The following is a 26,616-nucleotide window of genomic DNA, read 5'->3' on the forward strand; positions in this document are numbered from 1 at the left end:
GGCGCCACACCGGGTGGGAACCAATGGTGCCAAAAACCTTGAGAGGAGACAGGCCTCCCCGCTGGAAAACGTTCCTCGTGAGCGGATTCTTTCCCCCATCTCACTGTTTTTAGAGATTCCCTCTGTTTCAAAATCGAATGTTTTGACTCCCCCCTGCCCAACCTAGCCTTTGGAGCCCCTCCCCGCGCCACGGTAATTAGCGGTTCCCCTCCTCCGCACTCCCGGATTCTCTTCAACGTGTGACCCGGGGGCCAAAGGTGTGACTGGGCTGCCAAAAGGGCGGAAAGGGTTTGAGGAAGGTCTGGGGCGGCCGAGCCCGGCCGGAAGTCGGGTGGGCACGGAAGACGGAGTGGGAGGGGATTGGCTGAGCCGCGCTGGCAGGCGGGGTGGGCGGCTGCGCAGAGCAGCCCTGGGGGAAGCCGAGGCGGCTGGACCCGCCCGAGAGGCCCGGGCGCGAGAAGCGGGGCAGGGGGGTTGGCAGGTTTGGGGTGTAGAGAGTGGCGTAGGGGACAGGGTCGCCCCCGGGTCCACGATGCAGCCCCCGGATGAGGCCGCAGTATTTTCCTTATATGATCGGGCCCCATGGCTGATGGCGCCGCTGGCCCGGAGCCTGAGAGGATTATGAAAACGTGTCAGGCGAAATGGGGCCAGGGACCCGGGGGCTGGGAGGTTAGGGGGAGGCAGTTAGGCTAAGATTTGGGTGACGTTAGGGTGGTCCCTGCAAGCCCTGGTCGATGATGACGTGACCACTGCGCAATCTGAGTTCTGGGAACTAGGTGATGGAGCGTGTTCTGAGAACGGACTGAGACCGGGCGAGCAGGGGGCGACGCGGGCGGCAAACCCCCAGCGCCAGGGCTCGGAGGCGGGCCATGCTGCCTCGGGCTCAGTTCGGTGGTTGGGAAGCTGTGGTGGGAGGCTCTGAGGTGTTCTGTGAGCTGTCTGGGAACGCCCGCCCCAAATCCTGGTGGTCAACGCGTTCGTGGTCCTCTCATTTTGTTTTTCGTTTTTTTTTTTTTTAACCCGACGTTTTTATTATGAAAACTTAGAAACTTGAGGGAAAGCGCAGAGACTTCTACGTGAACTACCCGTATATTCATCACCCGTATTCTACAAGTATTAACACTTCGCCATATTTGCTGTATCACGTCTTTCCTTTCCTTTTTTTTTTTTTCCTTTGTCAGCCTTAGTACACGTCAGGAATACTTCGGCTCACATTAAAGGTGAGTATATGTTTACAGTCCTTTTATGGCAGAATTACCATGTGGTCAAACGTATGAATCTTCAAGTTGGATGAGTTTCACAAGTGCTTATACTGTTGTAATCCAAACTACTCTCAGCTTTCAAAATGTAATTAGAACATGTCCAGCATTACAGAAAATCCCTTCATTTCTCTTTTGTGCTCCCTTTGTTCTCCTTTCTTCACCATCTGTTCTTTGACCCTCTGGTTTATTCTTTTTTTCTGTTTGATTTAAACAAATCCAGGAAATTGACCCTTGTTAATTCAATATGCAAATTCCAAGGCTGCTAACTTTAAATTCACTTTAAAAACTTTAGATAATATGTATATTGGTTTTTCACAGCAGATGTATATAGTCAGTGGAATTTGGACTTTGAATAGATCAAAGCCTCTCACATACCTGATGATATTTTTTTCATCTCCATATTCTGGATGATGAATGATAGTAAAATAAAAGCTACCATCTTTGGGATTCAGTTCAGTTCAATTCAGTTAAGTCGCTCAGTTGTGTCCGACTCTTTGCGACCCCATGAATCGCAGCATGCCAGGCCTCCCTGTCCATCACCAACTCCTGAGTCAGTGATGCCATCCAGCCATCTCATACTCTGTCCTCCCCTTTTCCTCCTGCTCCCGATCCCTCCTAGCATCAGAGTCTTTGCCAATGAGTCAACTCTTCGCATGAGGTGGCCAAAGTACTGGAGTTGCAGCTTTACCATCATTCTTTCCAATGAACACCCAGGACTGATCTCCTTTAGGATGGACTGGTTGGATCTCCTTGCAGTCCAAGGGACTCTCAAGAGTCTTCTCCAACACCACACTTCAAAAGCATCAATTCTTCGGTACTCAGCTTTCTTCACAGTCCAACTCTAACATCCATACATGACCACTGGAAAAACCATAGCCTTGACTAGACGGACCTTTGTTGGCAAAGTAATGTCCGTGCTTTGGAATATGCTATCTAGGTTGGTCATAACTTTCCTTCCAAGGAGTAAGCGTCTTTTAATTTCATGGCTGCAGTCACCATCTGCAGTGATTTTGGAGCCCCCCAAAAATAAGTCTGAACACTGTTTCCACTATTTCCCCATCTATTTCCCATGAAGTGATGGGACCAGATGCCATGATCTTAGTTTTCTGAATGTTGAGCTTTAAGCCAACTTTTTACTCTCCTCTTTGACTTTCATCAAGAGGCTTTTTAGTTCCTCTTCACTTTCTGCCATAAGGGTGGTGTCATCTGCATATCTGAGGTTATTGATATTTCTCCCGGCAATCTTGATTGTGCTTCCTCCAGCCCAGTGTTTCTCATGATGTACTCTGCATATAAGTTAAATAAGCAGGGTGACAATGTACAGCCTTGACATACTCCTTTTCCTATATGGAACCAGTCTGTTGTTCCATGTCCAGTGCTAACTGTTGCTTTCTGACCTGCATATGGGTTTCTCAAGATTACTGTTATGTAAAACAGAATAACATACAATTCATACATCATCAGACAAACCCAAATTAAGGGACATTTTGCAACCCCATGAAATAGGTAGGAGTTATTCCTTTCTTATTTTATAAATGAGGAAGCTTAGACCCAGAGAAACCAAGTAATTTGTCAAAGCCTCAAATCTAGAAAATTGCTGAATTTGAAGTTTGAACTCTTGATTCTCAGAAGCCCAAGGCCTGTATTCTTTGTCCAGGGCTTATGACATTTGGAACATAGAAGTGGGGGGTAGGAAAAGAGTTAGCTAAGGCATATGTTATAGAAAACAGGAAAGGAGGTGAATGCTAAATTAATCTTCCTTGGTGAAGAAATAAAGTAGTTGAAACCTTGGTAAAGGTAACGTATTTGGTGACTTGAGTTAGAAGATTTATTTGCTTTTTTTGGCAGAGAAAGGTGGGTGGAGAAGTGAGGCAATGGGTCATTACTAGATGCTTGCCTTTATCAACTATGGCGCCTACAGAAAGTGATTCAAAGGACCATTTTCTTAATTCTTCCAAGGATAGTACAGAGCTGATACCATTCTATATGCATATATATAATGAATACCTTAGAGCATTAGAACTTGATTTATGTTTGACAGCTAGTTACTCATAATCAAATAGAAATCAAAATGGAATTCATTAGGTGAGCCAAAACCAACATGTCTTATCACAAGTTGGCACTCTGAACTTCAGCCAAATATGTTTTGTAATACAAAAAAAAAAATCAGAAAACATGTGCAATTAACTGTGTTAAGTGTGAGATACAACAGTGGAGGAAATAAACAGATCTTGAAAAGTTATGTGTTTTTCCATTAAAACTTTCTACTAGTCCAAATGCAAAATAAATTCTTGTTCTCTAGAACTATTGATAAAGGTATTAGTGTTCTTCAATAAGAGAAAAAGGCAGGTTCTATTCAGTCTGGTGCTCTTATATTTATTGAGAAAAGTTAAAATGCCATCATGAGTATCACACTTTTCCACTTAATAGCTTAAAGATTGCTTGCAGCAAGTCTTTCCAAATAGAAATTTCTAAGTTTTCTGTAATTAAACATGTCATGAAAATGGGTGTATTTGAAAACCATTGAGTACAAAGGTTTACATATATAAAAACATGAGTATCTATGTAAAGATATTTACACAATCTTAGAGTATCATGTGGAGAAGCAATGGCACCCCACTCCAGTACTCTTGCTTGGTAAATCCCATGGATGGAGGAGCCTGGTGGGCTGCAGTCCATGGGGTCGCTAAGAGTCAGACATGACTGAGCAACTTCACTTTCACTTTTCACTTTCATGCATTGGAGAAGGAAATGGCAACCCACTCTAGTGTTCTTGCCTGGAGAATCCCAGGGACAGGGGAGCCTGGTAGCCTGCCGTCTATAGGGTCACACAGAGTTGGACATGATTGAAACGACTTAGCAGTAGCAGCAGCAGCAGAGTATCATGAAGAGGAAAAGGTATCCATACACTAGAGAAATCTTGTGGGTATTACCTTGACCAAATGACGAAGCTTAATATTGCCATTAATGGGACAAACTGACATCGTGCACTGAGATGCACCGAGAAGGACACAGACTCACGTAGGATTTCTCCAAAAAAGCGTCTGACAGATCTGATCATAAGGAAACGATCATACAAATCCAACTGAGGGACACTTTGCTAAATAACTGACTTGAACTCTTAAAATGTCAGTGTTGTGAAAAACAAAAAAGGCCAGGAATGGTACTAGATGAACAGGAGATGAGATGTGACAATTAAGTGTAATGTGGGGTCTTTTTGGAAACCGGATTCAAAACAACGCTAAAGAACAGAATTGGGACTGTTGGGGAGGAATGGTCTGTAAATTTCATGAGGTGGTATTGACATTACTTTTCCTGATTATGTTAATTATACTGGAGATAGGGCAGAGATTGTCCTTTCTAAGGAGATACACACCGAAATATTAAAGGTGAAGAGTCATGGTGCCAAAACTAATTACCAATTGACGGGAGAAAAAAAAAAAAAACCTGCATACAGATACACTGGCGAAGACAGCAAACATGGTGAAATGTTACTAATTAGGGAACATAAGGGTAGACTACATGGTTGTTCATTGTTCTATTTTTACAATTCTTCTATAGCTGTTTAACTTTCAAAATAAAAATTGAGAGGAAAAGTATCTTTCAAGGAAGCTGAAAAATTACCTGAAATTCCATTTAGTTCTTTTCATTTTTAACCATATCTATATCTATCTATATAGAAGTGAAGTCGCTCAGTCGTGTCCGACTCTTTGCAACCCCATGGACTGTAGCCTACCAGGCTCCTCTGTCCATGGGATTTTCCAGGCAATAGCCCTGGAGTGGATTGCTATTTCCTTCTCCAGGGGATCTTCCCAACCCAGGGATCGAACCCAGGTCTCCCACGTTGTAGACAGACGCCTTACTGTCTGAGCCACCAGGCCATATAGTACAATACTAAATATCTATATCAAAATTAGGTATTTTATAATTTTAAAAATCTAGATATGCGATGTAAAGTTACTGTTGTAAGACATTTAGCTTTCAATATTTTTAGAAATAGCCTATTATCATGTCTTTCTGTAATTATTTTTTTGTAAAGAAAAAGAGTAGCATTAGTATAAAACTGGAAATCAGTGAATCAATTATAAATCTTGAATTTGCAGTTCAGATTTCATTAGGATTTCAGAAATAACTGGCCTCAGCCCTGTCTTCTACATTATGTGGATAATTTGCTGTACTTAAACTTCCTGCTGCTGCTGCTGCTAAGTTGTTTCAGTCGTGTCCGACCGACTCTGTGCGACCCCATGGACTGCAGCTTACCAGGTTCCTCCGTCCATGGGATTTTCCTGTAATACCCTAAATTGATGGTAGTTTTGAATAGCACTGCTTTTAGAAGTTTCATTAGCAGAGACTGGGAAAGCTGGTACAGTTGGTAGGAGCTGGGACTATGTTAACAGATGAGTACAGTGACCCCTCAGTATCTTAGGGGATTGGTTCTAGACAGACACCTAAATCAAGTCCTTTACATAAAGTAGTATTTGCATATTTGCATATAACCTATGCACATTCTCCCATATACATACATTAAGAAGTCTCTGGATTAGCTATTGGACCTAATACAAAGTAAATTCTATGTAAATAGTTGCTGGTGCATGAAAAATTCACGTCTTTGTGGAACTTTCTGGCAAAAAAATTTTTAGATTGAGGTTGAATGAGTCCATGGATTCAGAACTGAAGGGTATGGAGGGCCTTGAATTTGAATGAACGAGACAGCTGTGTTTACTAATCTTGAGAAGCTGGGAAGGTCATGTATGTGCTCATTGTTAGTCTAACTGCTTTTGGCGATAACTTCAAATTTTGTTAAGAGACAGCTATGGGGAGGAGAGGGTGAACTGTATGGAGAGAGTAACATGGAAACTTACATTACCATATGTAAAATAGATAGCCAATGGGAATTTGCTGTATGTCTCAGGGGGCCCAAACAGGGGCTCTGTCTTATCAACCTAGAGGGGTGGGATGGGGAGGGAGATGGGAGGGAGACTGTAGAGGGAGGGGACATATGTATACCTATGGCTGATTCATGTTGAGGTTTGACAGAAAACAACAAAATTCTGTAAAGCAATTATCCTTCAATTAAAAAATAAATATTTTTAAAAAGAGGCAGTTATAACCTAGGATGTGGTTTTGTCCTTATAACAGATACCTACCCTACTGAAAGTTTAAGTTGCCAAACAAGCACATCAGAAATAAATATAGACAGAGAATAATACAGACACTGATTTGCCAAATTTAAGTTTACCGCAGGTCTAGATGTGTTCCAGATAGCTTAAGATACTATCACAAACTTAAGTGAAGGATATATATCCAGCTGGCCCTTGAACAGCATGTGTTTGAACTGCACGGGTTGATTTGCAGATTTGTTTCAATAGTAAATACTACTGTACTACATGAGCAGAGATTGGTTGGAACCTCGGATATGGAGGAACTCCGTATGTGTAGAGCTGTCTATAAATTACATTCAGAGCATGTAATTTGACTGCATGGAGGGTGGGCTCTCCTACCCCTTACTCAAGGGTCAAGTGTATTTGTCTTTGTTCCTCTACCTGTTTGAAAGTTACTTGCAGTTTCTGTACCCTTACCAAGCCTTAGAATTTCATTTGGTAATACAGATATACTTCATTATACTCTGCTTCACTTTATTGTGTGTTTTTTTTGTTGTTGTTGTTGTTTCATTTTCTTGTTTAAGTTGAGTTTGTGGCAACTCTGCTTGGAGCAAGTCTGCTGGTGCCATTTTTTCCAACAGCATTTGCTCACTTTTTGTCTCTGCATCACATTTTAGTAATTCTTGTAATATTTCAAGCTTTTTCAAGATTATCATGTTATGGTGATCTGTGATCAGTGATCTTTGCACACTTTAGTGGAAAAATAACTTATATGTACTATGAAACCAAAAAATTTGGGTTACTTGTGATATTCATTTTATTGCAATGGGGTTGAACTGAACAACCAATATTTCCAAGGTATACCTGTATAAACTTAGTTAAATCTAGGTTCATAGATTTAACTGAGCAGGACCCTATGGGGCCTCCCCTGGATAGACCCCACCCACCCACCATGTCCTTCACCTACCACTTGTTGGTAAAAAATAAAAAAACTTTAGCCTCCTTGGCCCTCCCTGAGTTTCAAAGAGCAAATTTAATCACAGAAGTGAGAAAATGCAGAAATATAGGAAAACAGTTAAGAGACAGTAAAATGGTTTAGCCATAAAAAGTCAAGGACCTTTAGTTCCTTCTTAAGTGCTAAGTAATATTCTGAGCCATATCCTTGAGCTGTTTTGCAGATACTGAAACCCCCACCTGGTGAAAGAAGTCAACTGCCTGTTGACCACAAGCAGGAGACCCCAGACTGGTTGGAATCAGAAAGTTGGTGATGTTGACGCCCCACCAACATCAGGTGATGTCAGAAAAATGTTTAGGAGCTGATCAGGCACTCTGCAACCCTGTGCCTCACTCTCTTTAAAAACATTTCCCTGAAGTTCACCCAGAGTTCAGGTCTTTTAAACATTAGCTGCCCATACTCCTTCTTGGCCCTGTGTTACACAGCCCTTTCCTTCACCACCACCTGGTGTTGGCAGATTGGTTTTACTGTGTGCAGGCCAGCAGACCCAAGTCTGGTTCCCCCAAAACTGTAGTGAGATTGTTTTTAATCTGTAGACCAACTTGGGGACAATTGACATTTCTGTAGTATGGAGTTTTCTTACCTGAAATCTTTTCCAGTATTTTAATGTCATTGTTAATGTTTTTCACTATGTAAGTTACTCCATACAGATCTTATAGTGTACCCACTGATTTGTAATGACATCTTTGCCATATACAAAGTTATACATATGAGTTTATCTTTGAGCTCTCTGTTTTATTCCATTGATCCACTGCACCCAAACTGCCTTGTTTAAATTAACTCAGTCTTATTTTATAGGGAGTTTCCTTCTACCTGCAACTTGCAGGCTGCAGTTTGCCAACCTCTGGTTTCAATGATCACGATGCATGTTTGAAATATAGACCCCTGAATAAAATTTCTTAAGAAAGCATTAAAAATAAACTTTTCAGCCAATGTGCAATTAGTTTTAAATTTCATTTAAATTTGTCACACCACCTTATTCAATAGTATTTATTTCCACATATTTTTATCCACAGTTGAATATTACAGTGACTAATACAAGCGATTTTTATAAACAAAGGTGTAGTTTACAGATTTGTTCAAAATGGAAAAATATTTTTATTAGTAATATTTCTTCTCCACTGTTAGAGTCACCTCTCAATATGATGTGAACGCCTCAGTGAAATAGTCCTTTAAGCATCAGTTGGTGACAAAATGTTATATTCAAATCTGGATTATTCTGACACTATATCACTTTAGAAAGCAGTTTAAACTCATTTTTGATTGACCCTCTTTATTATAATTGGAAATTTTGGGGGGAAAAACAATCTTTAGTATCTAATGATCTATATAATAAGAAAAAAAAGCCTACGTTTTATTGGCATTGGCATCAACCTCTAATTTTCTATACACTAATTCTCTATGGCACCAGTGTGTACAAAGAGTGAATTATGGCTGTTTGGCTCGTGCAGCAAATGAGAAACTGCGAAAAACATTCTATGGGGAAAAACCAGTGTCCTGCCCCATGCTGTCACACTTTAGTAACTGTTTAGTCATTTGGTATCACACAAGTATTTCAGCTTACGAATCCCTTGCTTCCTTAGAACTAGGTCAAATGTATGAAAGCAATTAAACTTACTATATGTTAAAGAAATGGATTTTAATTTATTGGTTACTGTTGTCATAATGGGTTAAATGAGGCTGTTAAGTATTTGATGAATTGATAGTAACGGTGTTAATTTTTTCTAAGTATTCCAAGTTTTTAGTTTTGTCTTTTGTTTTTACAAAAACTTTAAAATGTAGCAATGGAAAATCAAGGAAAAAACTCTTGTTGACATGCTTCATAAAAAGAAGGATAAACCCTATTTTCCTTTGGGTCTGACCTGGTTGCTGGGTACCGTTAAGTCTAACAGTGGCTGTGACGGCTTGTGGAGAATACATGTAGGTGATGTTTGTCAGCTTCAGCAACAATTATTAATATGCACACAACACACATTACTCTTAGGAAACTGATAGGTCCAGTTAATACTTAAAACATGAATTGTTTGATCTATAAATATTTGATTAAGTAATCTTTAAAATGCTTTTCATGTTTCAAAAGACAGAACAAAAACACCACCAGAATGTTATGTTGAACATGAAATTCTTCCCACAGCAACACTTATTTCAGACAATTGATGTCAGTTATCTTAGTAACTGCTGAAGGCACGTAGTGAGAAAAGTGTCAACTAAATTTTAAATACTAAAATATAAAGACAGATATCTGGCATAGAATTCAAACCTTTATGTTGGATTATTTAAATTAAAAGTCATTGATTTCAAGAAGTTGGAAAATGTGTTGAACTGACTTAAGAAAAATGCTAACTAAAGATTACTAAAGATGCTTCTTCCAGTCTGTTATGTTAAATAGGGCAGACCTAAACATTAAGTAACCAATTAATGTATTCTTTTATTGTGTCTGTAAAATACTGCCTTTTTTTTTTTTTCCTAGTTGCTCAGTTGTGTCTGACTCTTTGTGACCTTATGGATTGTAGCTCGCCAGGTTCCTCTGTCCATGGGATTTTTCAGGCAAGAATACTGGAGTGGGTTGCTGTTTCCTCCTCCAGGGGATCTTCCCAACCCATGGACTGAACCCACATCTCCTGTGTCTCCTGCACTGCAGGCAGATTCTTCACCTACTGAGTCATTAAATATATACAAACTGCAGCTCCAGTGAAATATCTTTACCTTTGGAAGAGAACTCAATCTACTGTTTCTTAGGCTTAGTAGGGAAGTATTCATAAGTTCCCCCACCCCATTTATTCTACTTGCCAAGGTTTTATTCAGTGGGTCCTTGGCACCCAATGACTAGCCACTGATAGGTTTGTCGTATCACTGGTAGTGGCAGCAAAGGTAGTGACCCAGAGGGATGGAGAGATGCGAGTATAAGCACTTAAGGGCTTCCCTGGTGGCTCAGATGGTAAAGAAGCTGCCTGCCCTGCAGGAAAAGAAAGAAAGGGAAAGTCACTCAGTCCTGTCCAACTCTTTGCGACCCCATGGACTGTAGCCTGCTAGGCTCCTCTCTCCATGGAATTCTCCAGGCCATAATACTGGGGTGGTTAGCTGTTCCCTTCTCCAGGATATCAAGCCCAGGTCTTCCGCATTGCAGGCGGATTCTTTACCATCTGAGCCACCAGGGAAGCCCAAGGATACTGGAGTGGGTAGCCTATCCCTTTCTCCAGGGGATCTTCCTGACCCAGGAATCAAACCAGGGTCTCCTGCATTGCTGCAGATTCTTTACCAGCTGAGCTAAGACCTGGGTTTGGTCCCTGGGTCAGGAAGATCCCCTGGAGAAGGAAACGGCTACCCACTCCAATATTCTTGCCTGGAGAATTCCATGGACAGAGGAACCTAGAGGGCTATATAGTCCATGGGCTCACAAAGAGTCAGACGTGACTGAGCAACTAATACAACACATTCAAGGACAGGGAAGCTGTTGCTTTTAAGGAATCTCTGCTTTTCAAATTCCTTACCACTCTAATGAGGCATTTCATTTTCTCTAGAAGGTTAAGAACAGGCCCTACATGAAACTAAGTTTTAAGCTAAAATGCAGTAAAAAGCAAATTATACATAATAAACAACTTTAAAAAGAGGTAGCCGTAGACCCAGTTGGTTTAGAGTGGTCTTCCAAATGTAGTCACCATGTGGGCTGAAGAGGGTGGGTCAGGGTTGTCGTATCATGTGACTTTATCTGGGGCGGAGGGGAAGGCACAGCTCTGTGTGGACACCCGAGAGGAGGCTGATGTTCAGTGTGGAGGTCATGTTGACAACACGGGTTGGGACCTGCTGGGCAGTGGTCTCCGTCCGGGTGTGGTGCCTCTTCCGCCCAGCGGGTGAGGAGAATTACAAAGAAGCCAAGCTGTGAGGGCTCTGCACACCGGACTCTTTAGTGCTCAGAGTGTGTTGTATTTCTAAGAGCCTTTTAAGTTGAAAGGCTGATTAAAAAGGTGGTGGGGTGTGTGGGTTCTACTTGTACTTTGTGGAGAAATTTTATCTTCTTGATGCAGCACAGAGGCTCTTCTACGATTTGCAAACACCATCTGTTCCTGTCATGGAAGGAGCGTAGTTATCTACCAGAAATACGAAAAAATAGTAAAAAGTTAGGATTTTCTAATTGAATGTCTGCTGTTGAAGAAACCAGCAGTAAACACATAAAATCTGTTGTAATATTATCATTGAATACTTTTTTTTAATCCTTATTTTAAAGCAGAGATATTTACAATTTTTTGTAGTAATTTTGAAAAATGTTGAAAATAACCTGAAAAGGGAAAGTTGACATAAGCTATTCTCTCTTTAAAAAAAAAAAAAAAAAACACATACACATACACACACAAGCACCCAAAACTTTTGGATAATAATTTAATAATACCTGAACTGATTTTTTAAAAAGGCTTTTCAATTTGTCAAATTGTCAAGATGAAGTTTGCTTTCCTTACTAGGAGCATTACATAATATGTAATTATACCTCTCATTGGAGGTATAATGGCATTAAGGGATTAAATGCTTTTATACTGAGTTGTTTGATTTTTAATCTAATAAAATAAGACTTGTTACTATTTTCTAACATTTAGATTATATTGATTTTTTTTTAAGTTTTCTTGACTCAGGAAGTGCATGGACTAGCATTGGAAATAACAGTATCTATTTGCTTACATTTTATGTTTGGAACTGTAGCATTTTTAGCACAATTTCTCCATAAATTCATGACCACACAAATAGGTCTGAGTATATTAGGGACCGTCTTCTAATTTTACTTCAGAAACCAATAATCAAACTGTTTAGTCTGGAGGTCAATTACACCATTGTCTGCATCACTAGGCATTAAAATTATCTTCAGGAAACTTCTCAAGGCCCAGGTCTATATGTTTGTCCTCAAAACATCTCCCCATAAACCCATCCACACCTGTAGTTTGTTGATGTGGGGAAATGTCACTTGCTATATGACAGTATCGTGCTTGACAGTATCATGCTTAACACTACCATGATTTGTTAAAAGCCCTCTGAAGGCAGTTTATGTGACTTACATTATTTTTAATGTCATCTTACTTTGGAAATTCTCGTTATGTCCAAAGATCAAAACTAGGCTGTTTCTATTGTATAGACTGGCACCTTTTGTATGGCCATGGGGACTGCTTGGTGGCTATGGATTATGATATGAATTTGTTTAGACCGAAATCATACTTTAAAAAAATCTTCCATATTTCAAGTGTTTTTATTCTGAGCAGTAGGTACAAAATATAATGACAGATGTGTCTTATTCTGTATAGTTCACTCTGCACAGGCTCTCAAACTTTGATCTGATCTCCTTTTATAGATTTTAACAGATTCTTAAATTCACTTCACTGTCCTATGTACTTCCTTCGTGCTCTCACTGGCAATCGAGCTTTGGCATGTGCATTTTCAGACTTCGTTGAGGAACTCCAGATTGAGACATGCTGGGATGTGGATTGAGTCCATGGTCAGAGAAGATGGATTAAACGGGAACAAAACGGGAAACATGTGCTTGAAGTCTAATAGCAGCTGCTGAGGGTCATTCCGATCTTGCAGTTGTGCCTGTGGGGAAGGATAAGACCATGTAAAACACTGCCTGTGTCTAAAAAGAGCCAGTTTTGGTGAATTCACAAAAACGAATCACAAGAATATTCCTGGCAGGACTTCAGGAGAATGTGGTTTCCCTCTCCCTGAGGTATTTAGAGGGAGAGAGGCTTTGGTTTAGGCCTGTTTGGAGACCAGATGACATTAGTTTCTCCAATTCTAGCATTCTTTTAAAAATTTTCCATCTAAGGGAGAATAGAAAAATACACTTCAGCTGCAAATCATGTGGCGAGGCAGTATGGTGAAAGGGTTGAGGACATGGGCTCTGGAGGCAGTTAACCTGAGCTCTAATCCTGGCACCACCTTGCGCAAGCTCCTGAACCTTCCTTTGCCTCAGTTTCCTCATCTCTAAAAAGGAAAAGGGAGAGTGATATTGCACAAAATGACAGAACAGGAACCTCCAGGGGTCAGTCCCTCCACTGAAGCTACCACTGAGCTAGGAAAAAAAAGAGACTGCCATCAACTGTCTTATAACTCTGGAACCTGGCTGGATGCTTAAAACAACTAGGAAAGTGCCTGATAAAGGAGAGCCTGTAGATCTTTGCTGAGAGAGCAATGTGCATTGGTTGCCATCCCCCATTCTCCAAACACACTGCAGCTGCAGGGACAGCAACCCCCAGTCCTGGAGCAGCTGGCTGGTGCCCGGGCAGGCAGGGAGACCTTGCCTTCCAAAGCTCTGGGGCTGTGCGCTCTGGTTGGTCTGGTAGTTCCCTGAAGGACTGGCACAGATGTCTGCCTTGCTTTTGGTTCTCTTGGGATACAGTGGCTTCCTTTATGACATCAGTTGGAAGATATAAGGGGACAGAGCCCCTCCCCTCTCACCCTCTATTTGGAGCTAGATATTTTAGGGAAAGTATAACAACTAAAATGAAATTGTTCATTTTACTAAAGGGGTCTAATGGAAGACTTGAATAGGCAGAAGAAATGACCAGTCAACTTGAAAACAGAGCAGATGAAATTCTCCAGTTTGAGGAGGGGAGAGAAAACAGAACGAGTAAAAGTGGACAGAGCCTGTGGGACACCATAAAGTGAACCAAAATATACATAATGGGAGTCCCAGAAAAAGGAAAGAGAGAAAGGGATAGCAAACTATTTGAAGAAATAGTGCCTACATTCCCAAATCTGATGAAAGATGTACTTCCAAGAAGCTCAACAAACTAGCAGAATAAACTCAAAAAGAGTCACTGAGACATTATGTCAAAGTATCAAACCCCAATGACAAAGAATCCAAAGAACAGCAGGAAAGTAGTAACTCATCGCATAACTTATCGTCAGTAAAAGTGGATTTCTTATCAGAAACCATGGAGGCCATAAGGCAGTGGGATGACACATTTTAATTTCTGAAATTTCTTCTTCCAGTCAACCAAGAATTCTATATCTGGAAAAACTGTCTTTCAAGAATGAAGGAGTATTACAGTCAGCCCCTTGTATTCACAGGTTCTGCATCTGTAGATCCAACCAACCATGGATCAAAAATATTTTTTAAAAACTTCAGAAGTTCCAAAAAGTAAGACTTGAATTTGACATATGCTGACAACTATTTACATAGTATTTACATTGTATTAGGTATAATAAGTAATCTGGAGATGATTTAAAATGTACAGGAAGATGTGCATAGATTATATGCAAACACTATGCCATTTTATATAAAGGACAAGCATCCACAGGTTTTTGGTACCCATGGAGGTCATAGAACCAATCCCTCCTGGATACCAAAGGACAGCTGAGTCATTTCCAGAGAAACAAAAGCAGAAGGAGCTGGTTACCAGTAACCAGTAACTAAAGTCCTTCAGGGTGAAATGTAAGGACATTAAACGGTAACTCAAAACCATAAGAAAAAATAACTGGTAAAGCTGTGTGCTAAGCGCTTCAGTTATGTCCAACTCTTTACAACCCCATGGGGCTCCACTCTTTACAACCCCCACCAGGCTCTGTCCATGAGATTCTCCAGGCAAGAATACTGGAGTGGGTGGCCATGCCATCCTCCAGGAGATATTCCCAACCAGGGATCAAACCCACATCTGTGTCTTCTGCATTATAGGTAGGTTCTTTACCACTAGCGCCACCTGGGAAGTCAGGTAAATGTAAAAGCCAGCATTATACTTTTGTTTTGCAGCACCTCTGTTCCCTATATGACTTACACAAATGCAGAAAATAAGAATAAATTTCTGTTAATGGGTACACACATTTAACGGAAGTAATCTGTGGCAATAACTATAAATCGAGGGATGGAGATGCATAGCAGCAGAGTATTTGTATACTATTGAAACCAAGTGGATATTATTTAAACTAGGTTGTTACAGGTTGACATTCATCATGATCACCACAGTAAGCACTAAGAAAATAACCAGAAACTTCCCTGGTGGTCCAGTGGTTAAGAATCTGTCTGCCAATGCAGAGGACATGGGTTCAATTCCTCTTCCTCCAGGAAAATACTACATGCCGTGGAGCAACCAAACCCACGCACCACAACTGCTGAAGCCTATGCACCCTAGAGCCTGTGCTCTGCAACAAGAGAAGACACTGGAATGAAAAGCATGTGCAGCACAGTGAAGAGTAACCCCTGCTCGCTGCAACGAGAGAAAGCCCATGTGAAGCAACAAGACCCGGCCGAGCCAAAAATACAAATAAAGAAGTAGAAAATAACCAAAAAGTATGCAGAGATGTAGGGAATCAAAGTGATTCCCTCACTACAAGAAATAAACACACAAGACAGTGGTGAAAGATCTGAGAAACACAAAACATGTAAGACATACAGGAAACAAGCAGTCAATGGCAGAAGTAAATCTTTTATCGGTAATACTTTAAATGGAAACATAAAGGCAATTAAAAGGCAGGGAATGGCAGAACGGATTTTCAAAAAGTCACTAAAAGACTCACTTTAGACACAAAAAAAGATTGAAAGTAGATGTTTGAAAAAAGATATTCCAAGTAACCAGGAAAGAGCTGATACAGCTGTATTATTGTCATACAAAGTACACTTCAAGTTAGAAAAGTTTACAAGAGGCAAAGAAGGACATTATATATGCACAAAAGTCTCAGTCTATCAAGATATGAGTTATATACATGCATCTGTCAACAGAGCTCAAAATAATGAAGGAAAAATGGAAGGAACTGAAGGGAGAAATAAGTCTATAATAATAATCGGAAACTTCATTACCTCATTTTCAATAATGGATAGAACCACCAGGTGGAAGATCAAGAGCAAACAGAGGCCAATGAATACCACCATAAACTAGGTAGACTTAACAAACATGACCAATTTGGAGTTATCCCCAGAATGCAAGGGTGGTTCAACATACAAAACTACAAGAATGATGTATATACTTCATGCATTGCTGGTGGGAATGCAAAACGGTGTTTGAGGTAGTTCCTCAAACATTTAAACACAGAATTACTATATGAACTTGTAATTCAACTCCCAATGATACACCTAAAATAACTTAGAACAAGTACTCATATTTGTACACCAATGTTAATGAAAGCATTGCCCCCAATATCCATTGACAGATGAATGGATAAACAAAATGTAATATATACACACAAGGGGTTACTATACAACCACAAAGAGGAATGATGTTCTGCTACCTGTTATGTAGCAAAACACAGATGAACCCAAAGAATACTGTAAGTAAAATAAGCCAGACCCCAAAGGACAAATTTACATGAAATATCTAGTACGAGCAAATTCATAGAGATGGGAAGTAGAATAGAGGTTATCTGGGGCTGAGGTAAAGGAACTATAGGGAATTATTGCTCATTGGGTCAAGTTTCTGTTTGGAATGATGAAAAAGTTCTGGAATTAGTGGTGATAGTTATTCAACATTGTGAATATAGTCAGTGCCACTGAACTGTACACTTAAAAATGGTTTAAAATAGAAAAACACATGGCAAAAAATGAGGTGGGGAGAGTATACTCATTAGGTTACGAGGCTCAAGAGAGTAAATGTGTGTGAAGAAAGCACTCAGAGCAGCCTCTGGTACTTGGCAAGTGCTATGTTGTTTGCTGTTCTTTTTATGATATGAAATTTATCTCTTTATGATAAATTTCCTTTTTTCCTTGAGTCTGGCACACACCATCAAACTTTGAACTATTCAAAGGCAACTAACTGTGAGTCCTGCCAATAGGAAAATCAATATATCCTGATTGAAAACACAGGTCATCCCACATTAACTTCAAGTATGAGAACTGCTTTTCCTGTTGGGACAAGGCACCATCATTGCTTTCAGTCCAGTTCAGTTGCTCAGTCGTGTCCGACTCTTTGTGACCCCATGAATCGCAGCACGCCAGGCCTCCCTGTCCATCACCAACTCCCAGAGTTCACTCAAACTCACGTCCATCGAGACAGTGATTCCATCCAGCCATCTCATCCTCTGTTGTCCCCTTCTCCTCCTGCCCCCAATCCCTCCCAGCATCAGGGTCTTTTCCAATGAGTCAACTCTTCACATGAGGTGGCCAAAGTACTGGAGTTTCAGCTTTAGCATCAGTCCTTCCAATGAACACTCAGGACTGATTTCCTTTAGAATTGACTGGTTGCATCTCCTTGCAGTCTAAGGGACTCTCACGAGTCTTCTCTAACACCACAGTTCAAAAGCATCAATTCTTCGGCGCTCAGCTTTCTTCACAGTCCAACTCTCACATCCATACATGACTACTGGAAAAACCATAGCCTTGACTAGACAGACCTTTGTTGGCAAAAAAATGTTTCTGCTTTTGAATATGCTATCTAGGTTGGTCATGCTTCCAAGGAGTAAGCATCTTTTAATTTCATGGCTGCAGTCACCATCTGTAGTGATTTTGGAGCCCCAAAAAACAAAGTCTGACACTGTTTCCCCATCTATTTCCCATGCAGTGATGGGACCAGATGCCAGATAGTGACAATATTTTGATATTCTGTAACCTTCTAGAGGTTTCATCATTTGCCCTTTAGAGAAGACAAGGGATATTTATTTGCTAAGTGAATCCTCTGTGTGGATGTTACATTGACTCTAACACTCACAGCACCACTATTTTCTTATGTCTTAAAGCAAGGGGTGAGGTCAATAAATATGCAATGCAGTAGCCTTTGAAAAGTGCTAGGAAACAGGGTTTTTAGAATGAAATCGGCATGAGTGTAGGACTATGACATGCTTCTAAGAAGGCAGAAGAACCTGTAGAGTTGAACGTGGGTAAGGAAAACACTTTAAATTTCCAGGTGTCAAGTTTAAAAATACCCATGAGGTTTGGTATCTTAAAAGATGGGTCAAATTTATAAAGTCATTTTAACAGTTTGAAAAAGTAGTTTGAAATGATAGGAAAAGAAGTTCAAGAAAAGTCAAGGACATTTAAGGATGAATAAGCAACTTCACTAACTTAAGATACCACAGGGCAGCTTTCATGTGATCCTGTCAGAGCAGTCTCTCTAGGAGTGTTGCTAGCTCAGCACTCAGCTGGCTTCAAGCTTTGCTGCATTTATTATTACAAAGCCATCACACAGCATGAGAAAATGTGCATAAAATGTAAAATGGCAACAGGCTCTCAAAATTTTTTCATAGCACTTCAGTTCAGTCGCTCAGTCGTGTCCGACTCTTTGCGACCCCATGAATCGTAGCACGCCAGGCCTCCCTGTCCATCACCAACTCCCGGAGTTCACTCAGACTCATGTCCATTGAGTCAGTGATGCCTTCCAGCCATCTCATCCTCTGTCGTCCCCTTCTCCTCCTGCCCCCAATCCCTCCCAGCATCAGAGTCTTTTCCAATGAGTCAACTCTTCACATGAGGTGGCCAAAGTACTGGAGTTTCAGCTTTAGCATCATTCCTTCCAAAGAACTGATATGCTTTAGAATGGACTGGTTGGATCTCCATGCAGTCCAAGGGACTCTCAGGAGTCTTCTCCAACACCACAGTTCAAAAGCATCAATTCTTCAGCACTCAGTCTTCTTCACAGTCCAACTCTCACATCCATACATGACCATAGGAAAAATCATAGCCTTGACTAGATGACTTTGTTGGCAAAGTTAAGACCCTTTAATTTCTCCACCTTAGAGTCACACTAACCCTTTAAAGTTTGAAGAAATTGTAAAGAATTTAAAGGAGAGTATAAAAATGGGACAAAAAAGAAAATACCTATACTACAACCCAGGAGCAAAAGGTATATATGTATTTATTTAAAATTCACAAGGTAGTCATTTCACAGGAATCATTCTTACACATCAGCATATTTTATCCTAGCAAATGGTTTGCAAAAGCAACTTGTATTTATCTTACATAAGGTTCGAGTACAGGAGGATGGCATGAACCGTCCCAGCCTTTCCTCTGAGCACTGTGTAGGAAGAAACAAAACCAAAACCCTAGCTGGCAAACACACACAGACACAGACACACACACACGCACACAACATTTTTTGACATAATTGATGGACTCAAGAATTGACTGCTAAGGATGACTAAGAATCTCACTGTATGTGTCTCCAGAGACTATTGGACCAACTTCCACTGCCTTTTTCCTACTACCTTAAACCTCAAGTGTGATTTGGCTCATATTCTTTGACCTTTGGCCTGAACTCTCTTCTCCTATACAGTGCCAATTTATAAGCAGTTAGAGCTCTCCCTCTAATGTGTCTCAGATATCTAAAAGCAAAAAAAGACTGTCTAAGAAATATGCCCTCTGCTTTGTGTAAATTCTCAGCTCTCCATAAAAACAGTGGCATGTCAGAGAACTCAGTGGCTTCTGCCATCAGTCATTTCAGCAGCTGACGATACAACATTTATGGAGGTGACTCTCTGCCTGGTTCTCTCTGACCCAAATCTTTAACAAACCACTGGAGTTCCCCCACTGCCCTTAACAGAACAAGCTTCCATCTGACTGGCACCCTCCCCTGACCTTCAGCCTCTCTTCTCTACTTATACATGATGCTCAATGTAATTTATTCTTTTCTGCTTTTCCTGCCTCCTTCTCTAATCACTTTCTCCCATTTCTTTTTATCCTTGATTCGGACTGACAGTTACTTCACTGGCTGAAGAGACAGTTTAAAAGTTTGAAAAAGTATTATGTCTCCTCAGGGTGCTCCCCACCTGTACCGATGGGAGGAGTGTTCGCCGTTTTTGGACTAATCTTGATGTGACTCATCCTTTAGATGCTGTCAGCTACAGTCACACACGAAGATTAGGCACTCAGCACAGATCACTGAGGGCTCAGCTTAGGAAGCTCATCTTTAGGTAAACATTCACAAACTCTTAAGACAGATTTAAGTAATAATTTCCCTTAATATGCTTGCTTTCAAGAATGTTCCTAAAGGTAAATATTGTCTCTTATATATTGTAAGAGTCAAGATTTAAGAGCTCTTTTTTTTTTTTTTTCCTTAAAACTATTTCTTAGGACTTCCCGGGTGGTCCAATGGTTAAGAATCTGCATTGCAATGCTGGGGATGCAGGTTTGATCCCTGGTCAGGGAACTAAGATCCCACACGCCACAGAGCAACTAAGCCCACACACCGCCACAAACCGAAACCAGAGAGTTCATGAGCTGCAAGGAAAGATCCTGAATGACACAACAAAGGTCCTGCAGGTCACAACTAAGACCCAACGAAGCCAAATAAATAAACATTAAAAGCAAAACAAAACAAAAAAAACAGTATTTCTTAGTTTCATTTATGGGTAGGGTTGATATTTTGCTTACTTTCTAATTCCACTTTGTGTTATAGTTTAGCAACTTGCTATTGGTACACTGGGGCTTCCATGGTGGCTCAGATGGTTAAGAATCTACCTACAATGCAGAAGACCCAGGTTTGATCCCTGGGTTGGGAAGATCCCATGGAGAAGGGAATGACAACCCACTCCAGTATTCTTGCCTGGAGAATCCCATGGACAGAGAAGCCTGGCAGGCTACAGTCCATGGGGTCACAAAGAGTCAGACACAACTGAGTGACTTAACACACACACACAATGCTGCTGCTGCTGCTAAGTCACTTCAGTCGTGTCGGACTCTGTGTGACCCCATAGACGTCAGCCCACCAGGCTTTCCTGCCCCTGGGATTCTCCAGGCAAGAACACTGGAGTGGGTTGCCATTTCCTTCTCCAATGCATGAAAGTGAAAAAGTGAAAGTGAAGTCGCTCAGTCGTGTCCGACTCTTAGCGACCCCATGGACTGCAGCCTACCAAGCTCCTCCGTCCATGGGATTCCCCAGGCAAAAGTACTGGAGTGGGGTGCCATTGCCTTCTCCACACACACAATGGTCAATGAAATAATACTTAAACAATGTAAAATCCAAGAGGCGAAGATTATTAAAATTCAGTCTTCTTGTATATATGGTAGGTTATTTACCAAAAGAGAATACCTAAGAATGTAAGGTCCTCTAGACTATAATGGAAGCAGTATTTTACTAATAAAAAGAAGCTAGGTTAAACTCTAAACTACCAATTCTTTTATTTGTTTTATCCTCTGCTAAGCTGCTAAGTCGCTTCAGCTGTGTCCGACTCTGTGCAACCCCATATACGGCAGCCCAACAGGCTCCCCCATCCCTGGGATTCTCCAAGCGAGAACACTGGAGTGGGTTGCCATTTCCTTCTCCAATGCAGGAAAGTGAAAAGTGAAAGGGAAGTTGCTCAGTCGTGTCCGACCCTTAGCGACCCCATGGACTGCAGCCCACCAGGCTCCTCCATCCATGGGATTTTCCAGGCAAGAGTACTGGAGTGGGGTGCCATTGCCTTCTCCGTGTTTTATCCTAGGACTTTATAAACTTGATTACTATTTTAAAACTCACCTGGATTGTTCGTATAAAAGCCACTGTCACCCGTTCTTCAAATTCATTCAGAGGGGTATAAAGGTTCAAAATTTTGACAATCTGTTGGAATAAAAACAAAAGTTTAGCACAGAGCTAAATGAACGTAAAATCACTTTTGAACCTTAAAGAATATATGACATTGGCACCAGAGAACACTTCTCTGCGGACAAGACCCACAATTCAGGTGCAGCTGGACTGACATTGAGGCATCCACGTTTAGTAAATTAGGGTCCCAAAGCTCTGCCTGGGAGATCTGAGCTCTCTTACTGACTCCTTTCTCCTATATATCTGCCCAACCCTCCCCCATGCTCTATGACTTATGAATTAATGAGGATTTTAGGAAACTGTTGGCCTGAAGTCTTCAGCGCCTTATCTACTAGACATTTAAAGGTTTCATTAAAAGAGTTCTGGGTATCTTACCTTTTATAACAAAGGTCTTAACAGCACTTTCCTACCTCTCACCACCCCCCAAAATCACTTACTAAAGAGCAGGTTTTTCTCCTATCTAAACAGAAGGTAATTCTTTGTGTGGGAGAAGTGGCCTGCCCAGTGGCAGAGCGGTGCCAGGTACAGTCTAGGAATAAACTTATGAAAGCAAAATTTTAAGTTTCAAAACTTTCAGTAAACACGTATAGAAGGAAGCAGCTTTCTTAAGAGCTTGTCATTTCATCTCTGAGTATCTAATAGAGGTGGTAAGGAAATGTATGTTTACTTGCAATAGTGAATTTGGATCCTGTTGTTCTTTAGGTGCTGGGCAGAGAGAAGGTGCATGATTTAATATGGAAAATCCCGATTTCCTCATGCTGGTCTCATTTTGCACCCCCACCCTGTGGTGGGCCCATTTCTAAACAGGCACATTCATGATGGAGGGCAAGGTCACCTATGTGTGGACAGGATTTATCTTTTGACAGATGTAGTACTTCTTGAAGGCAAAAGAAGAGGGGGTGGTAGAGGATGAAACAGTTAGATAGCATCACCTAGTCAATGGACATGAACCTGAGCAAACTCTGGGAGACAGTAGAGGACAGAGGAGCTGGTGTGCTGCAGTCCATATGGTCTCAAAGAGTCGGACATGACTTAGCGACTGAACGGCAACAACAAACTATCTCTGCAACTGAGACCCAGTATAAATGCAACTTCTGGGGGGGAAAGGAAAGAAAATTTAAAGTCAGATGCTTACTGACTTTATTTAAAATAATGTAGGGACTTTCCTGGTGGTCCAGTGACCAAGACTCTATACTCCCAATGCAGGGGGCCTGGGTTCTAGCCTTGGTCAGGAAACTAGTACTTCCCACATGCTGCAAATAGGAGTTGGAACACCACAACCAAAGATCCCTCGTGTCACCACTTAAAAAAATTGAAGATCCTGCATGCTGAAACTAAGGTCTGGTGCAGCCAAATAAATATCAAAAAATAAAATAAAATAACACATATGAAGTCTAAGTGAAAATACGAATGTAATGAATTATAGTTGTAAAGGAAACAATTTAATGCCAAATGCCAGATGCTACTGCCAATTTCTGAAAGAAATTTAAATTTTGTGGTGACAGACATTCCAGAACTCTCTGTAAGTGTTTAAAAACCTTTGTGCTTAAGCTTGATGCTTTGTGGGTTTGACTACCTGATCTTTCTAAGTAAATAAGAAAGACCAGAGGGTTACTGGCAGACCAAAGTATCTTTGGTTCATGCAGGAACATCCAATGGACTGAACTTTCAGGACTGTATCACCAGGGCAGAAAAAGGCCCAGAGTGCTTTGAAAACAACCTTTGACTTGGAATGGAAGCTGGCCTGGCCCTGAGTCCCTTTGGCTGACAGTGACTGTACCTGCTGGGTGCTGAGGGCGGTGCACAGGGAGCAGATGGCCTCAGCATCCTCGGGGCTTTTCTTCTTTAACTGCAGGAGCTGGGCAGCCTGAATCAGGGGTTCCATGGTCTCAACAGCTCCGCTCTGGTGCAGGTTTCTTCCCCGAAGCCATTCCTCCAGCTGACTAATGTTGTACCTTAGACACAGGAAGAGTGCGCCCGGTGATGCCTGTCCTCCGGCTTCACCGGGACGAGCTCACCTCGTGGCTTTCTTCTGAAGCCCAGCTACCACTAGTGTTATCACTCTCCTCCTCTTGATTCTCTCATGTGGGCAAGAGCGTGACAAGTATGTGGCGCTCGGTAACTGTTTGTGGAATGAGTGGGTGATAAAACCAAGCCAAGACGAAGGGCCTAAAGTGTCTGTACTAAGTTAATGAAGAAAAGAGGCATTAACTATACTGAGTTAAAACAACTTACATTTAACATTTGCAAACATATTTGTACTCCAGTGAGCCATCATGCCTCTTAAATCATCGATTTTTCTCTCCAACCTAGCCAAATCATATTTACAACCTTTATAAAGTCTGCAAATGTTTGAGCTTTGAACTGATTTGTTTACCAAGCTCACCTCCTCGGTGGAGAAGGTAATGGCACCCCACTCCAGTACTCTTGCCTGTCAAATCCCATGGATGGAGGAGCCTGGTAGGCTGCAGTCCATGGGGTCGCTAAGAGTCAGACACGACTAAGCGGCTTCACTTTCACTTTTCACTGTGATGCAATGGAGAAGGCAATGGCACCCCACTCCAGTGTTCTTGCCTGGACAGTCCCAGGGATGTGGGAGCCTGGTGGGCTGCCGTCTATGGGGTCGCACAGAGTCGGACACGACTGACCCGAATTAGCAGCAGCAGCCTCCTCGGTATGTGATGAATTTCATCAACAAATAAAAAAGTGATGGATCTGAGTCACACACTGCCTGTGACAAGGACGGCCACTGGGATTTGGCTGTCATTTTCAGAGACAAATGTCCCCCGTGTGTGAGTGGAGCTGGCGTGTGGGGTGTCCCCTCCCCTGGGGGTGGGCTGAGGTGCGCTCGCCTACCTGAGCTGCATGCCTGTGCTCCAGGAGCAGACGTCCTTCCGCAGAAGCAGGTTGTTGAGCGTCACCGCATTGATCATGTAGAAGAGCTGTCTGAACACCTGCAGGATGATCTCGGGGTCCAGGCCCTGGTCGCACATAACCGTGTGGAAGGAGTTCATCTGGCGGATGATGGCTTCCAGGCAGTACGAGTTGTCTCCTTCCGGCATGCTGGAGGTGCGCTTCCGGTAGCCCGTGGGCTTCACCCCGGACAGACCCTGAATGCTCTCGTTCTCCAACATGGCCGACACTGAAAGCAAAGCGCGATTAGAGCAACGGATGTTCCCAAATCAGATCTGCTTCAGGGTCACTCGGATCACACAGGGTTTTGGCCATGATCCTGCCCAGAGTTGACGCTCAGGAACTTAGAACATTTGGCATGCGATTTCTAATAGGTTGATCTCTACAACCGAGTTAAGTTTTCCACATAGAAATCTTGGGCTAAACCTGTGGACTAAATCTTCGCTTAAATTTATTGGTGATGGGACACAGGTAAAAGGTAAAACCAACTCAATTCTGTACTGGCTTCTGTGCTGAGCGACCAAAATTTGAGAATTGAGCAACGTGGGTGTAGTCTTGGCCTGGCCACTGACCTGGGCCTGGACTCTGAGATCATCCAACAATTGTTCAAACAGCTCTTCTCCATCCCTCTCTGACCATGTAAATCTTAGATGAGTTTCTCTGTCATAGTTAATGCACAGAACTTAATTACATGTCAGGTGCTTTACATTCAGTATTCCTTTTAATCTTCCAACAACCCATTTCCTAGTGAGGAAATTGAAGCATTAAATAATTTGCCCAAGGTTGCCTTACCAGGAAGTGGCAGGGCCAGGCTTTGAACCCAGGTCTGTCCAATTCTAGAACTGATGCAATTAACTATCACCTTGTCTGAGTCATGAAATATCCCCAGTTCTCCCTATGTCTGGTGGGAATAAACTAGCTCCTCCTAAGAAGATTCTCAGACAAGAAGAAGGATTTGGAATGAATCTTACCCCAAGGGATATATTTCTGGATGGCATGTGGGACCCTGTCCTACTTGGCATTCATTTACAACCTACTTATGCTGTCCGAACTTGGGGAAAACACTGTCCATGTGCTTCAGAACCTCCCCAGCCTTTAAGGAGCACAGTGAGTGATGCACACGTGTGTTACTTTTAACATAAAAAATAACTGCTCTTATTTTTCAATTCTGATATCATGTCAAGTGCCCAAGTGTCCTGCTTTGGACAGAATGTTCAATAAATATTTATTGTATGAGTGTTTACTACTGTGTTCATTTATATGAACATACTTAATTCTTTCCCTTTTCCATGAATAAAGCATATACATGGGCAAGAGTATTATATCTTGTCACTGTGTATGCATTTACATTTTCTGAATTTATATTTAGTACCTATGGAAATTAGTTTGGGGAAAAAATAATACAGTACATTACAGAAAAAGGAGATAGAGGGAAAGTGATCTATATTCGCACTACTCAAGGAGCTTTGATGGGCTGGTGTTGAAAGTTTCATGACTCTTTTTGAGTAGGCGGCATACACCTCCTTAGCTGCCTTTTCTGGGAAGAGCCTGGGCTTTCTGAGGGCTGTCCTAAGATAGCCGGTTCCCTAAACGGAGGGAGCGCTTACCCTCACATCAGACTCCACGATGAGCGCTGAAGATCTCCAGTGCTAGCTTACCTATCATAGGCTGCAAGAGGCCCTCGGCGATTTTAATGAGCTGCTGGTAGATCTGAATGGAAAGATCGCTCAGCACCTGGCGGTATTCAGTGAGGTCAAAGTTCTTAAGACAGTGCTCATTCTGCTTTGCAGTGTTCTGAGTCATGAAGCCCTGCAGAGGGAGACGGGTGCTGTGCTGAGTGCCAGGCACAGGAAGACCTCCAGGCCTCCAGTCACTTTCGAGGTATCCTACTGTGGGGAGACTGC

At 41.7% G+C, this 26,616-nt stretch overlaps 1 protein-coding gene, 1 long non-coding RNA gene and 2 other non-coding genes across 5 annotated transcripts in view; 3 read left to right on the plus strand and 1 right to left on the minus strand.

The window, feature by feature from the left end:
• The first annotated feature begins 249 nt into the window (after window positions 1-249).
• LOC129635991 (uncharacterized) lies at window positions 250-20,688 on the plus strand. The gene is made up of 3 exons (XR_008706578.1): window positions 250-1,220; window positions 7,543-7,655; window positions 20,350-20,688. It is a non-coding gene; the product is annotated as an uncharacterized LOC129635991 (long non-coding RNA).
• On the plus strand, window positions 519-661 carry LOC129636378 (small Cajal body-specific RNA 17). The gene has a single exon (XR_008706914.1). It is a non-coding gene; the product is annotated as a small Cajal body-specific RNA 17 (non-coding RNA).
• LOC129636376 (small Cajal body-specific RNA 18) lies at window positions 729-811 on the plus strand. Its single transcript, XR_008706912.1, has one exon. It is a non-coding gene; the product is annotated as a small Cajal body-specific RNA 18 (non-coding RNA).
• MYO5B (myosin VB) overlaps window positions 12,591-26,616 on the minus strand; it is a 333,083-nt gene continuing 319,057 nt past the window's right edge. For both annotated transcript variants that reach the window (XM_055559254.1, XM_055559253.1), the window contains 5 exons: window positions 26,371-26,521; window positions 24,656-24,941; window positions 23,580-23,754; window positions 21,734-21,814; window positions 12,591-12,950 (listed from right to left, as the gene is read on the minus strand). In XM_055559254.1, the coding sequence (XP_055415229.1) occupies window positions 12,798-12,950; window positions 21,734-21,814; window positions 23,580-23,754; window positions 24,656-24,941; window positions 26,371-26,521 (846 nt within the window). In that variant the 3' untranslated portion in view covers window positions 12,591-12,797. The remainder of the gene's footprint in view (window positions 12,951-21,733; window positions 21,815-23,579; window positions 23,755-24,655; window positions 24,942-26,370; window positions 26,522-26,616) is intronic.

Source organism: Bubalus kerabau, chromosome 21 (assembly GCF_029407905.1).
Source record: "Bubalus kerabau isolate K-KA32 ecotype Philippines breed swamp buffalo chromosome 21, PCC_UOA_SB_1v2, whole genome shotgun sequence".
Taxonomy (NCBI): Eukaryota; Metazoa; Chordata; class Mammalia; order Artiodactyla; family Bovidae; genus Bubalus; species Bubalus kerabau.